The sequence below is a fragment of the Juglans regia genome, chromosome 11, assembly GCF_001411555.2.
Source record: "Juglans regia cultivar Chandler chromosome 11, Walnut 2.0, whole genome shotgun sequence".
NCBI classification, from domain to species: domain Eukaryota; kingdom Viridiplantae; phylum Streptophyta; class Magnoliopsida; order Fagales; family Juglandaceae; genus Juglans; species Juglans regia.
In genome coordinates this window covers 34,468,037-34,483,337 of record NC_049911.1, presented here as the reverse complement: position 1 = coordinate 34,483,337, position 15,301 = coordinate 34,468,037, and the positions used below count along the sequence as shown (strand labels likewise).

At 32.9% G+C, this 15,301-nt stretch overlaps 1 protein-coding gene across 1 annotated transcript; it reads left to right on the top strand.

Moving 5' to 3' along the window:
• The first annotated feature begins 10,324 nt into the window (after window positions 1-10,324).
• LOC109009434 (indole-3-pyruvate monooxygenase YUCCA6-like) lies at window positions 10,325-13,560 on the top strand. Its single transcript, XM_018989890.2, has 4 exons — window positions 10,325-11,400; window positions 12,174-12,422; window positions 12,737-12,862; window positions 13,021-13,560. Exons 1-4 carry the CDS (start codon window positions 10,705-10,707, stop codon window positions 13,255-13,257), a joined length of 1,308 nt encoding a protein of 435 aa, XP_018845435.1. The 5' UTR covers window positions 10,325-10,704; the 3' UTR covers window positions 13,258-13,560.
• The last annotated feature ends 1,741 nt before the right edge of the window (window positions 13,561-15,301 follow it).

Below are 15,301 nucleotides of genomic sequence, written 5' to 3'. Positions count from 1 at the left end.
ACTCTACGACTATATATATCTTTATTCCATTATAAAAGTTATCGGCCTATTCGAAACAAGAAAAAAGGATTTTTTGCTTTAAATCATGGAAAAAGCTTCATCCCCCACAAACTGTCTAATCGAGCTTTGAATTATAAATAAACTGGCTATAGGGCTCGTGAAAACTTTAAAAAGAAAAAAAAAAAGGTGGGGGGGGGGGAAAAAAGGTTCAAAGAAATGAAAGGGGATGACCCACACTGATTCTGTCTCTTATACAGCTGCTCCATGTGGGAGGGTTGGATGGAAGAAATATTTCTCGTAAAGTCCTCACACTCTTTGGAGCTTTTTCCTAAGTCGAGATTGCTTGGATTGAGTTTTGTTTCTCTAATTTTATATATTGTTATTCCACAGCATGTCTCTGTCAAATAGATACTATCTTATTTGCACGATGATACTTGATGGAACACAAAGTGTTTTGTTTTGTTTATAAAGGCTTTAAAAGCTTTCATTTGAACTTATTTAATAGGCAATATGTAATCATTAGCTAGGGATCGAGAGAAGAACCCAGGAAAGTTTCCATGTATCCAAACTCCTCCACATGAATATAATTAATATATATATATATATATTATATTGTGGACAATCAAAACCTATATATATATATATATATATATATATTATATGTGGACAATCAAAACCTATCGTTCTATGACATATAGCATAAAGACTGGAATTTATTTGTTTGACCAGGGCCTGCATGTGGCTGAAAACGAATACACAGTAATTACTTTTTTCATATCCAGCAGATCTTGAAGAGATTTATGACGTAATTCATCTTATAAAATCAGTTTAATAAGAGATGATTATTTATTTATCATAAATATATCTAAGATTTTATTTACATATAATATGAGATTATTCATCAATATTCTTTTTCACGTGCATAATAATATTTTTTTTTAGTTTTTTTTACGAAATAAATAGCGTGGACTCCCAATTCGTTATGTGACAGACTTTGATACCATAAAAAATTTAAACACTGCTTATAATTTCAATGAAAATTTTCCTCACTTGTTCAATATTGATCATTGATAAGAATATATACGATAATAACAAAGCTATTTATAGTAAGTATTCTGAGATTGTGTCTGTGATCTATTAACAATAAATACAGGATTATGACAGCCATGATTCTAGGATGAAAATCATCTCAGTTGACTTATGCTTGATCTATGCAATCTTCTTTAATATATAGATCTCATCATCCCAGTTATCAATTTTTATTATAATCGCACCATTAATAGTGGTAATAATTTAGTTTAATTAATTTTTTTCTCCATTTTTTGTAAAAAAGTATTTAGTTCTTCTGAGCAATTTCTATTTTATTGATATGGCAAGACTTGATCATTTGTAAGAGATTTTAATTTTTAATTTCCCTAACAAATCAACTCTTGTCACCTTATTTAAATGGAAGGTGTGCTTTTCACTTTTGCATGCACTGAAAGAAACGAAGACATGAACTGGCTATTATATATGCATGCAAGTGGATTCCAGGGCATTTTTTGGGGGATATATTATCTTTACAGTTGTTCATGTAGAATCTTAGATCGATCAATTCCCAAATCAACTACTTTACATTGATTAATCTCTCTCTAAGGATTAAAATACGTATATATAGATAAACAAATTAAGAAAAAGGTAAAAATATTAAAAGAAATGAATCGGAAAAGAAGACATCCGACTTCTTCCGAGTTAAACCATTACTCTAATAACCTGTTTACAAGTCAACAGCCGACCTATATTATACTTTTCCTAATTGGTTGCTTTATAGGTTATATTCTAGGTACTTTCAACTTTACTTGAGAAATACTAGTATGGATACAAAAAATTTTATTAAGACGGATTTGGTTATATAAAATTAAATTATCTCATCTCATCTCATATAATTATTATAATTTTTATAAATTTTTATATAAAATATAATAAATAATTTAATTTTTTTAAATTTTAAAATAAAAATAATATTATAACAATATTTTATTCAATTTTAAACAAAACATCTCATCTGAACTATGTAACCAAGCGAGGCCAATAGTAGATATACAAACTGACATAATTTCATATAATAACACGTTAAATCTATATTATAATAAAAATAATTTTACGGTCTAACGTGCAACATTAAGTCACGTCAATTTTTTAATTTATTTTTATAAAATATCTTTATAACTAAAGTATTTACCTGCTTATATGAATGTTGATTATGCTGCTGCTTTTAACAAATTAAATCACTTTCGGAAAGGGGAAAAAAAAGTTTTTTTTTTTCGGTTTGGTGTTAGCTCTCCATTTTCTCGAATTGGAAGGGAAGGGGGCGGGGCATGCATTTTAAACGGGTCTAGACTTCACAATGAAAGTCGCTTTCATCTTTAGACTTTTTATTGCGACACCATGGATCTTTCCCAATTGACATATCATTATATATATATATATATATATATATATATATATAATGATATCATCATGTCCGATCGAGTGCTTGAACTTTTACTTATAGTTCAAGTACTTCCAAAGTGACATGCTTTAATTACTAATTCCTCCTTTACTTGTGCCCGGCCAGCACATGAGGCCCACTTAATTTCATGATGATTAGATTGATTATATTATTTAATTAAATGCACAGGATTAAGTACGTTTCATAATGCTTTATTGGTTTAATTATGTCTAATCAAAGTAAGATGCAAAAGATTGTCAACTAAACCTACTAATTAGAGTACTTTATTATGTTAAAGTTATCACGCGGGTCTTTATTTTCTTTAGATAATTATGGGTGTAATCACTGATTTTCTCATTTACTTACCCTTTCTAATATTATAAATTAAAGCTTTTTTCATATATATATATATATATATATATATATTTTCCGCTTCGAATGAAACCCTAAATTACGAAAACAATGAACTGATAAAATTAAAATAAAGCAAATAGCAAATGAGAGACATAATTGCAATTTGTTGCAAAAGGTATATATGTGTTGATTGGCAAAATCTTCCATTGCATATATATGTTTGTTGGTTTCTTCATGTGTTTAAACTATATATATATATATATATATATATATATATAGACCCATTTCCGGATCGATTATCGGTACAATTAATTTGACAATTTAATTAGCTTTGGATGAGCCATTCTACGTGCATGATCATGAGGTCTACTTGCAACAAACATGATATGTTTCTCTTTGTATTTTGTTTATCTCTTTTCTTTTAATAAAAAAAATAGGCTATTGAACTTATATCCATATATAACTGGTTGGTTGGATACCCCTCTTTTTATGGAGGAAGGAGTTGGTTCGGATACCTCTCCTCTTTTGGAAGATGAGGGTGGTTGGAATATCCTTTCATCCTTTAGAGATAGGGCTATGTTTTATCTCTTATGAGAATTTTTAGAAGTTTAGACAATGCTCGTCGAAAAATAATTTGTGTGCAAGGAGGCCGCGTGTGTAGTTTGGCTTGTATTTTGAGTTTTCTCTATATTGATTTGTCACAGATATAACTTCTTACATGAATGAAATGAAATGTATTTCTTATTTAAAAAAAGAAAAAAATAATAATATGGTGCATGGCTGCCGGCGAATTATTGATAAATATTCTTTTAGGAAAAATAATTAACAAAGGTTATAGTAGTAGTGGAACCATCAATTGGCACTTTCTGCGTGAGATTCCATATGGGTAGGAGATAATATTTCCTCTAGTTCTTTAATTCATTATCTTTTATTTTTTATTTTATTTTTTCTTGTAGTGAAGCTTTAATATGATGAAACCACGATATAGCTAGCTAGGCTAGCTAGGCTAGGGCCTGATCTATAGTCGGATTATCATCATTTATAACCGAGAAAAAAACATCTTTAATGTAATAATATGTACACTATAATCAAATGGTAAATTGACTAAGTGCCAAAGTAGCTAGCTAGCTAGCTAGTTAGTGGTAATTAGGTTTTTTTTTTAGAGAACCAAATAAGATTACATGATGATAGCTAGAGATGTTGGTGAAGCTTCTAATTAGAGATCAGAGCATTATGGTGATTGCCAATCATTAAGTTTCATGTGGGCTATGCAAAACACAAGATATGTATATATATATATATATATATATATATATGCTGTTGTTTATGATGACCAAAGAATTATTAGAGAAGATCAATTAGATGGGTGCAAGACATTTTATAAAATAAAAGCTGGGTGGTTTACACTGTAAGTGGTACTAAACCTTCCAACAAAGTTAAATGTTCTTCGGGTAAAATAGGCATTGATTCATAATCGACCGTATAAAGTTATATTTATTTTTTAATGGATTTGCCGTCACAACAAACAAACAAACAAACAAACAAACAAGAGAGAGATCAAAGGAAATTGTGATTATCGATATCAATTTAGTGGAAGATTGTGACCACTCTAAAGACTCTTAAGGCAATAATAACATGTGAATATAATATGATCTACGACTTTTCTTTACTCAGAAGAAATAGATGCTTTGAATCAAAATTTCTTTTCTTTTTTTTTTTGGTTCGAGTATATAACTGTTCGTGTGAATTTTTGACTTCCTTCAATTATAAGTCACCTTAAACCTTTTGATAACCAAATAAAAACTTTGAAAAGAAGGTAATTGCATGGAGCAGATAAATTTATTTGGAATTGGCATATATTCCCTTCAAGCATCCCCAACCTACATGAGTTTTGGAGAGGATAGAGGTTTACGCGCCAGGGGTTAGCGTGGGAAAGCACTAAGCAGATACATAGGCACAAAAGAAACAAAGGAAGTTAAAAGAATGAGGCCCGCATGAGTAGGTCTTTGGTCCGAGAGGATACGCGTGGTTTAAGGAAGCCCAAATCATTGGCTGGTTTGGGCTCTCAAAGCTCCTTTTTGTTGGCCACCTTTCCCTTTTCATGGGCCCCATCTTCAACTTAATACCATGGCCCTCTCTCTCTCTCGTTACAAAGAAAGCACTGGCAGTCTGGCATATAGATTATAGAGCATTAATTACACCAATATATATATATATATATATAAATAAATAAATATGTTAGGTCAGATTTTTGTAATGCTGTTTGCTGGCTCCCATTTGAGAGGGACTAATATGTTACTAAATATAGAGACCAACTGTTTTGATCCCAATCAATCCTCTCCTGCCAATTGTTCTTTTGCTCTAAATAAGCAACCCTATTGACCTCTTCCCTGTAATTTGGAGATAGGCCTCTGTCCCATCACCTTCTTATGTGTTTCTTGTTCCTTTTTTTTTTTTTTTCTCTTTCTTTTCCTGTCTTAATTTAACAAAACAAGCTACAATATTCTTCTTTACTTTATGCTTTCGGCACACTTGTTAATCTTTAGTACTTTCTATTATTAGAGTATTAATAGGGGACTTAACAAAATTATATTTTGATCAAAATTTAATTAGATTGTATAAAAACTCATTGTAGTGGACTCAACAAACCTACAGTACTTTTAACTTTAATAATTTTTACTAGTCAAATCTGTTGAGTCCAAGTTGCTGGCCAAATATTATTTTGATATAAAAAATTCTCTCTTCGCGTGCTATTTGTTTCTCTAGAGCTCTTTACTCTAGAAAATTCATTTTCGTCTCAAAAGCACGAAAACGCCCAAATCCCAAACTCAATCACAGAAAATGACTAGTCTCCATCAGTCATCATTTCAATGACGTGGCATCATCTTGCTTGAGTGTTTCAAGTTGTAGTTCTGCAATATTATAATTAGTTGATGCTAATTTTTTCTTTAAAATCTAATATCAACGTTAAAAAATTAATGTATACTTTTTTAATAACGAATAAATATTTAAATTAAAATAAATGAAAATTTCAAAATCAATATTTTTATATAATAGTGATAGATTTTGAGAGTCTGTTATTTGGTGTTATTGAAAAGTGACTAGTTAAATTTATAAAAGTGAATTTTCTAGCCAAATATTGTTGAGTACACTACTAATTAGAGCACTAGTAGGAGCTCAACAAATTTTGGTCAAAATTTGATTAGAAAATTTACTTTTATAAATTTAGCTAGCCATTTTTCAACAATATCAAATAATAGGCTCAATAAATCTATTACTATTTCCAACGAATAAAATTTTCTATTCATCATTTTTTTACAACAGTCATATTTTTTCAACTAATATATGGTTGTATTAAAATTTATGGTTGTATTAAAGTTTTTTCAACTCATATTTTTTTTCGGACAGTTTAGCACCTAGCTAAAGCAGTAAAGTTGCTTTTGATCATTTTTTTTTCATTTGTTTCTTTTGATAAGTTTTGAAAAGATTAAAAAAAATGGTTCTTTCGGCAGGCGTGACTTTTTAACGTTATTGACAAATTGTGGACTAATCTTCTTATGTATGTAAAAGAATTTTAAACAACTGAACATGCACATAAGAGAAGTGAAGCGAGAAGCAGCGGAAAGATAATTTTTTAATTCAAAAATAATATTTGGTGAACCCTTTGGACTCAACAAATTTGGCCAATGATATAATATGTGACTAAAATTTATGTTCATTTATTGAGTTTATTGTTGCACTTTATTTTACGCCTTAACTATTTCTCGGCTAAAATTTAACTTTGTCGAGCCCAGTACTACCAGTGCTCTAATGCTCTAATTATGGATCTCCTTTCTTCTTTTCTATTTTAGGTTTCATCTCCCTCGCTCCTTGGGTTTGCTTTATTCCCTCTATTTTCTTTTTCTTTCTCTTCTAGGTTTTTTATCACTTTTTTTTTTTTTTACGAAAATATATAATTTTCACCCTGATCATGTTTTAAACTTTATACCTTAAACTATTGACACATTATATTTTTAAAAATAATAATATAATATTGACGACCGGCCTACACTAAGATTTGATGGTCAAGATTATGGCATTTTATTTTTATTTTTTTATATTACTTTTTCATTTATTTTAATCAAAAGAAACTAATTAGAGGTTTTTTTCCTCTGATGAAGAAGACCTTATGGGTGCTCCTAACCAAGAGAGTCACGAGGGCAGTTATGAAAGTCTTCAATTCTATTAGCTAGGTATTATAATATCATGGTTCCAGACCCCATAGTGGCTGGGAAATTTTTAGAAGCCTCTGTCTGCAGGATCGTGACATGTATGTACGTATATAATTAGTGTCCAAGTCTATCACAAACACTGAATCGTACGTGAAGCTGAATTATTAAGCCAAGCACACCGTAGAGGAAAAAACCCAATGCTCAAGAGAAGTAATGTCAATATTGGACATATTAATCTCATGCCTCGGCATTCAATCTCTACGACAATTCATTCTATGGATACTCGATCGTAAACCGGCTTAGATACACATGCATGATTGATTAGCTTTGACTTTATAAAGACACGTGGGACACATGGATTGTTACAAGCGACATAAAATTAATCTTATTATATATTAGTTTCCTTGAGCTTAACCCCCCGTTTTTAAGTTTTTTTTTCTTCCTAGCTAGTAGTAATGATTCAAATCTATCGGGCATCAGAGCATAATGAGATTAATGCATATATAGGATCTGATCGATCATTAAAGAGTACTAAAGAGATCAGAACTTTAAGAAAAGAAAGTGAACATCAAGAAATGGGATTAAGGAGTATTAATTAATTAATTAATTAATGAGAAAGAGTATATAAATAAGTTAATATGAAAGAGGAGGAGGAGTGAGGATATGATCATGTTTTCATCAGCACACGTAGTCAAAAACCAGCTACGGACGTACTTACATTCATTTGTCATGTCTAATGGTGGTCCTAAATTGAACGAGGAGAGATGCTAGTTAATTAGGCTGCCGCCCAATAGTGATCGCTAGGCGTACCGTGCTATATAGGTAAAATTTATTTATTTTTATTTTTTTAATATTTTTAAAAAATAAAATAAAATATCAATACACTAATCGTCACTTCATCAATTAATAAATAATAAATATATATATAAATAGTCAAAATGAGATGGCACACTTACGTTATTCATTGAACAAGTCACGATCTTTAATTTATTTCCGTAGAGCTCTCTCTCGATATTTTCCAATGATTAGGTAAGTAGGGTTTTGGAGAGGCTGTGGTGTACTTGCTATGCTTGAAAGTAATAATTCCCTAATTCATTGGTTTGTGATCGTTGTTCTTCGGGGTTGGTTGTTGAATCTTTGAGCAGTGCGAATTTTGTCAAAGATAGGATCGAATATATATCTAATAAACCGAGCCACAGCATTAATATGCATGAATAATGCCATTAAATTGTGAACTTGGAATAGTATTAATTTGAATGGTCGTGAAATTAATTAAAGGTTTTCAGCCGTTTGATCGAGGTTGCAGAACATGATTACCAATCACCCACCAAATTACCAAACCCTGCTAACATTAATATTCTCCCAGCTCGCTTCTCTTGATCTGATCTGTCGACGTACCAGAACCCAAAAAAAAAGAAAAGGCAAATTAATTCAATGATACTCATGAAATCCATTCAACGTTGGCCAAAATGTAAAAGACAAAATAAATTCATCAAGACCTGAAGACCATGATGTATATCATCATCCACCACCAGCAGTAGTAGTCCTGACCAACGTACATCAATCCATCAGCTACATGCAGAGAAAGATCCACAAGTAGAGGATTTGGCGGATGCGGAAATCATGAAGATTTTTCACTCACAAAGGGAATTAATTAGAATATACTAATTAAAGATCCAAAGAAAGATCTAAGCTAGCTAATTATAATAAAGTGTCACAAAGGAATTAATTAATGGAGATGGATATATAGAAGATAATTAATTGGTAATTAACATTAATTGTGCAAATTAAATGATATCATGACATGTATGGCCGGATACTATTCATAAATCGTAACCAACTCATCTCATCATGTCCTCGATCGCCGTTGTTAAGATCCCAACCTCGTCTACGTACTTGAGCTACAGTTTTAAGTTATTCGATCCGTTAATGTCGTTAGTTCTCAGTAACCAATTCGTCAAATCCGTTGCCCGTTAGCACCTTCGTCACCGCTACTCCTGCCGTTAAGTTGTTAACTTTCACAGCCATTATTATTATTATTATCTCTTTACATCTCATTTATTACTATTTTACTATTACTCAACTATTTTTTTTTTCTTTTTGTTTCTGAAATCTGGATTAAAAAATCTCAAAACATAATCTTCTTACATAATCTAAAAGAAAATATTGACTCAAATGGTAAAATAATGTCAATTTTTATAAATTTAAATTTATTTTTAATTAAATTATAACATGATTCGTTGATTGATTGAAATTATTTTCTTTTAGATTATACAATAAGTTAGGTCATGTTCTGATAGTTTTAATCTAGATTCAATGAGCAAAAATTAAAGAAAAAAAACTGGATAGTAAAATAATAGTACTAAATGATGGATGGTTCAATCAACGTAATCATGTAATGCTAATATCATTACCATATTATTATTATTATTATTATAAGTGGGATATACAATATGATCCAGCACTTCCACAAATTTCAACATTGCATTCAAACGATGGTTCAAGACATATAAAATAAGAAAGGAAGTAAAAGGACGATCCGGCCTCCAGAGAATAGAAGATCTGCTAAGACGTTTTGAACACCTTGCTTCCAATGGATTGAGTAGTATTGTCGTATCTTTTGATCATTTCGAATTTTCAATAATATTATTTTTCTCTAGTTTGAACTTTTTTTTTTTTTGTCATTGAATTATTACCTGTCTTGGCAACTTTTCCATGATTACAATTAACTTTTTTTTTTTTTTTTTTTTCTCGACATTTGCACACAGTATCTGACAATATCTTAGTGTGGATGACATCTTGGTTACAATTCATACTCCACCTAGCCCAAGTTGGTCGATCCGGAGGAGAAAATTACAACAGCTATCTTCCAGATCATTTTAGATGAATTTTGACCTAGATCAATTGAATTCTCTTGGTGAATAATTTCCTTTGATCCACGCCTAATCAAACTTCTAATTCCCTTAATTAAGGGATTGAACATGAACAAAGGCTTTTTTTTTTCTTTTTTAAAAAAGAAAAAAGAAAAAAGAGGGACCACAACTGTAGCTCGTTGTTGCTAATATCATAATATTATTAAAATGTACATATATGTATATATTTATTATATTTCATCCCCACTCGGATGTATGACTTCCGTTTCCCACTGAGCCTTAATTCCTTCGTATTAATGAGAACCAAAGAATATATATATATATATATATATATGTATATATATGGATACATATTAGCATCTCTCTCTCTCTCTCTCTCTCTCTCTCGGTGTGCGCTGTATCTGTTGAATGCTGATTTTGCCCTCGAGTTGTTGCTCATGCCTCCGCTTAATCCTCCATTGGACAACAGAGATCATTCAAAAATAAAACCAAATACTCATTCTCGTAAGTGGATAAGACCCTTCTAATCTACTCCAAATTTCAAGGAATGATCCCTTCACAAGCCTAATCTTCCTTTAGATAAGAAAGAAAATTACCACCTAGTCTGATCAGCCTCATCCCTGAAAAACACTCTTGAGCCGTAAAGATCATCAGAAACGTATTTAGAGAGTCAGCTATCCCAAATGGTATGTTTTTCTTCACTTGTGCTCTTTTTGATCTTGAACTCAACCACAGCCTATTGAAGCTCAGAACCTCAATCTAGCCTAGCCATTTCCTTGCACTGTTTGTTCTGTTCATGGATCAGTACTTGAGAGAGATACAAGGAAAACAAGTTCATGATCCTTTTTTTGTAGAGAAAGCTAACAGGCCATCGTCGTCACGATGCGAGTACGTAGACGGGCCGGTGATCGTGGGCGCAGGGCCATCAGGACTCGCGGCCGCAGCTTGTCTCAAAGAAAAAGGTGTCCCGTACGTTGTTCTTGAGAGATCCAATTGCATAGCTTCGTTGTGGCAGCTCAAGACCTATGATCGTCTTCGACTTCATTTGCCAAAGCAGTTTTGCGAGCTTCCGTTCATGGGTTTCCCAAGTGATTTCCCTACTTACCCTACTAAGCAACAATTTATTAAGTACTTGGAGGATTATGCCAACACGTTTGATATTAAGCCGCGGTTCAATGAGACTGTGGCACATGCGGAGTATGATTCTACCCTTGGGTTTTGGCGCGTGAAGAGTGCGGGACTCAAAGGTGATACAGAGTATGTTTGCCGCTGTTTGGTCGTGGCGACGGGGGAGAATGCAGAGCCAGTGGTGCCGCAGATAGATGGAATGGGGGAATTTGGAGGGCCAATCAGGCATACAAGTTTGTATAAGAGCGGGGACGAGTTTAGACTGAAAAAAGTTTTGGTGGTTGGCTGTGGGAATTCAGGCATGGAGGTGTGTTTGGATCTCTGCAACCATATGGCTAGGCCCTCTATTGTGGTCAGAGACTCGGTAAGTATTATTACCCATGTCCCTTCTCTCTAGATCTCTTTTCCTTCTATCTATCTCGGGGCGTACACTAAAGCAAAAAGGAAAAGAAAAGAAAAAGTTCTTGATTTTGTTTGGTAATTTATTGATTTGTCCCTCCAAGTCCCAGAATTTTTACTTCATACGAATAAAAACAGTTTGAAAAGAATTTCTAGGTTTCTTTCATTTGTTCTTTCATTTTGTATTAAAGGTTTTTCCACAAATGAAGGACAGAAACTTATAATAAATAACTGTATTAAAATTTAAAGTGGTCTGCGATTGGTTTTTCAGTGTCTTCAAACATGATGAATAACCAGGGTAACCCCATTTCGCTGCTTTTTTGTTTCCCATGTACACTTTTCGTGCAATGTCTGGATCGACATTCATTTCATGATCTATGGCTGTTCTGTGCGTTGGAGCTTGATCAGGTTCAAGCTCCACTCCAACGGTTTATTCCTATATAATCAAGCATGATCTTGGAAAGTATAATATTAATTTCCATCTTTTCATGACTTTCTTGGAATTCCCATTTAATTTTCTCGATCAGCATGCTCAGCATTGGCCAGAAACAAATCCTTAAACATAGAGTCATAGAGAGGCATGGCCAGGAGGCCAGCAAAATTAGGTCCATTGATCACTGTAGCAAAATAAGGGGCTTACTCATACATCAACTCCATCGTTTCTTGTTTTCAGATTTTGGTCACTTTTCATCAATTAACTTTTTGGGTGAAACCCCCTTTTTTGTTGTTGGTTCGAAGGTGCACGTCCTACCACAAGAGATGCTGGGAAAATCAACTTTTGGGCTGTCGATGTGGTTGCTCAAGTGGCTGCCCATGCGCCTTGTCGATCGGATCCTGCTGAACTTGTCATGGCTCTTGCTCGGCAACACTGCTCGATTTGGATTGGACCGGCCGCACTTGGGTCCCCTTGAACTCAAAAATCTGTCCGGAAAGACCCCAGTGTTAGATGTTGGAACGCTCGCCAAGATCAAAAGTGGAGACATTAAGGTATAACTTGCCTTTGTATCTAATCAAACCCCACTTTATATATTTTTTTGCCTGTAGGAAATTTTCATAGATCTTACTATATTTTGTCAAATGATTGTACTTAGATACGCTTTTGTTGATGGCATACTGCTTTTTTATTATTGAATGAAGTGACAAATTACTTTTGCCCACTTTTGTGTATTTCTGTTCCACTTTAATTATGCGCGCATCAGATTTTTTTTGTTTTTTCATTCGAATATTATATATATAATTGTGGTTCGAGTACGCCCTAAATTTAGTTTATGATCTAACTCTGTTATTGTGTGTTGGTTTAGGTATTTCCAGGCATTAAGAGGCTAAAAGCTGGTTATACCGTAGAATTTGTTGATGGGAAAAGAGAGAACTTTGACGCCATTATTTTAGCAACCGGATACAGAAGCAACGTACCCTCTTGGCTTAAGGTACCAGCTTTCTGCATTATCTAATTCCTTTTTTTAAAGTATTTCTAGTATCTTGATCATGATGTTAAACCTAGCTAGCTAGCTAGCTATAGCGCTTTATATAGCTCATGAATAGATCACTAATTATAGGGAGATATATGGACTTGATTAATTGTCAGGAGGGAGAAATGTTTTCACAGAAAGATGGGTTCCCTCGAAAGGCATTTCCAAATGGTTGGAAAGGCGAGTGTGGGCTGTATGCAGTGGGGTTTACGAAACGCGGACTACTTGGAGCATCAATGGATGCCAAAAGAATAGCGGAGGACATCGAACGGTGTAGGAAAGTGGAGGCAAATAAGCAAAGTATGCCTTTTGCTGCTGGCTCAGCACTTGATTTGCAAAGGTCATTATCTTGATTTTGTCGAGTTAGAGACGTAGAAATCGATTGAGAAAGTGATAGATAGATGGATGATTGGAGGCATAATACGAGCTTTTTGCCTTAGTCGTCATCATCATGATTTTGCCGATATCGATCAGTTAGATCAGGTATAAAAATTGATGGAGAAAGTACAACTAGCTAGCTAGCAGTGATCAGTGATGAGATCATATACATTTTTTTCATCTTTCAATATTTTCACTTTCTTCTTCTCAAGCAAATTAATTCTATATGGCCGTCCGAGGTAAATGTACGGCGACGTACGTAGTACTACTAGTACTCCTGCGAGACCATCATATATATATATTGGAGGGTTAATTTAATTCTATGTTTCATGAGTACGTATCAAATTTAGACGTTGGTACTGCTCTTGATCCAATTGAAAGTTGGAAGAAAGATTTGAATCGGTGGTGGACCCTTATCTTTCCAAGTGACACGCGCGTACGTACGGGCCAGCTAGTTAGGTCATCGTGGGAATTAAGGTGGCTTTTAGAGTGAAGAAAAAGGATCGATCCATGCTGGTCTTAATTTGTTTTAGGGATCACCTGATTAATTAAGCACTATTTGTACATGATCATCTTGTGCATTACCCTTTATCTCTAATTAGGCATGACTTGCTATAGAAAACCCAAAAAAAAAAAAAAAAGAGGAGATGTTTAATTGGTCGTATTTGTTTGCTCTTTGTGATTTATGACTGTATATAGGTTTTTTTTTTAACTTTTACATTATTTTTTTAATTCCCACGGGATTTAATTAGATGAGAGTGTTACATATATCGTTTTTTGTGTTTGCCAGCTCTATTAATTAATTGTAATTAGCGTTTGAGATTAAATGGAAAGATGATCATATATAGATGATCATGATCACTCCTGATCATGAAAATCTTAAACAGTAGTACTACTTCTATGGCTGGCCTAGGCGGCCTGTTCTATATATATATATATATTTGCCTACAAAAACGTACCAAGTAAATAATTACTTCTGGCCTGCATTTTCGCTATCGAAATTATTTCATCCAAGTAGGAGCTGCTAGCTAGCTTGGACCACCGCTTTGCAACAGAAGAAAATCCTATTAAATGCATGAAAAATTCTATTCTTAAGTCTCATACACCACACACCAATCTTTTTATGATTTCTTTAATTTTATTCTCTTACCAAATGTATGGTATATGGATTATGAGTAGAATAATTCAATTATTTTAAGAATAATAAAATCAAAAAAAACTTTAAAAAAATTTAGAAAAAATAAAATTTTTTTAGTGTGTGGTATATGGGCTTATGAATAGCAATGCTCTAAATGCATGCACCCATTTGCCATTATTAATTAATGTACATGTCTTTAATAATAGATATAATCATGGATTAATTATGCAAGAATTATATACTCCTATTAAATTATATAGCCTAATTACTCAAAAAAATAGCTGGTACGTGGTATGAACTATGAACCCCCCAAAAAGAAAAAAGTCATGCAGCATGTGATCAAGTAGTACCATTAATTCATCATTTTGGGACGACGTACGTTCATTGTCTTACTTTGGTATTTTCAACTTTAGTGAGGGCCGGAGACCAATTTGATGCATCCAATTAATTAGAAAAACAAAATTAGTAATATTCTTCAAATGATTAGGACTGTCGTCCTACGATCCGGTACCCACTTATAATTCCACTTTCGTCTTCCTTTTCAGTATGCGCGCATGCATGCAGTAGCAATTAGCAGCTATAATATTTATTTGTACGTGTGTGTATATAAAATTATAAAGATAATAAGGAAGAAATTGATTAGGGGTTATCACTTCTGAAAGTTCACGCCGTTTTTTTTTTTTTTTTTTTTTTTGGGGGGGGGGGGGGTGGATGTTTGGGTCACGTGTACAATTCTGATATTTTTAAAAATATATATATTTTTAAAGATCAAAACACATTAACGTACGTATTATAGTTAATAAAATTAGAATTTAGAACGTGGCTAAATTAATTATCCCAAAATTTGGTAAGACTATAAGTTCAAAACTGTCACTTAACAG

Bases quoted from the DNA above. Each gene is read 5' to 3' on its own strand.
- LOC109009434 (XM_018989890.2), top strand. From the start codon at position 10,705: ATGGATCAGTACTTGAGAGAGATACAAGGAAAACAAGTTCATGATCCT. The intron at 12,423-12,736 runs GTATAACTTGCC...GTGTTGGTTTAG, and splicing joins TCAAAAGTGGAGACATTAAG to GTATTTCCAGGCATTAAGAG. The intron at 12,863-13,020 runs GTACCAGCTTTC...ATTAATTGTCAG, and splicing joins ACGTACCCTCTTGGCTTAAG to GAGGGAGAAATGTTTTCACA.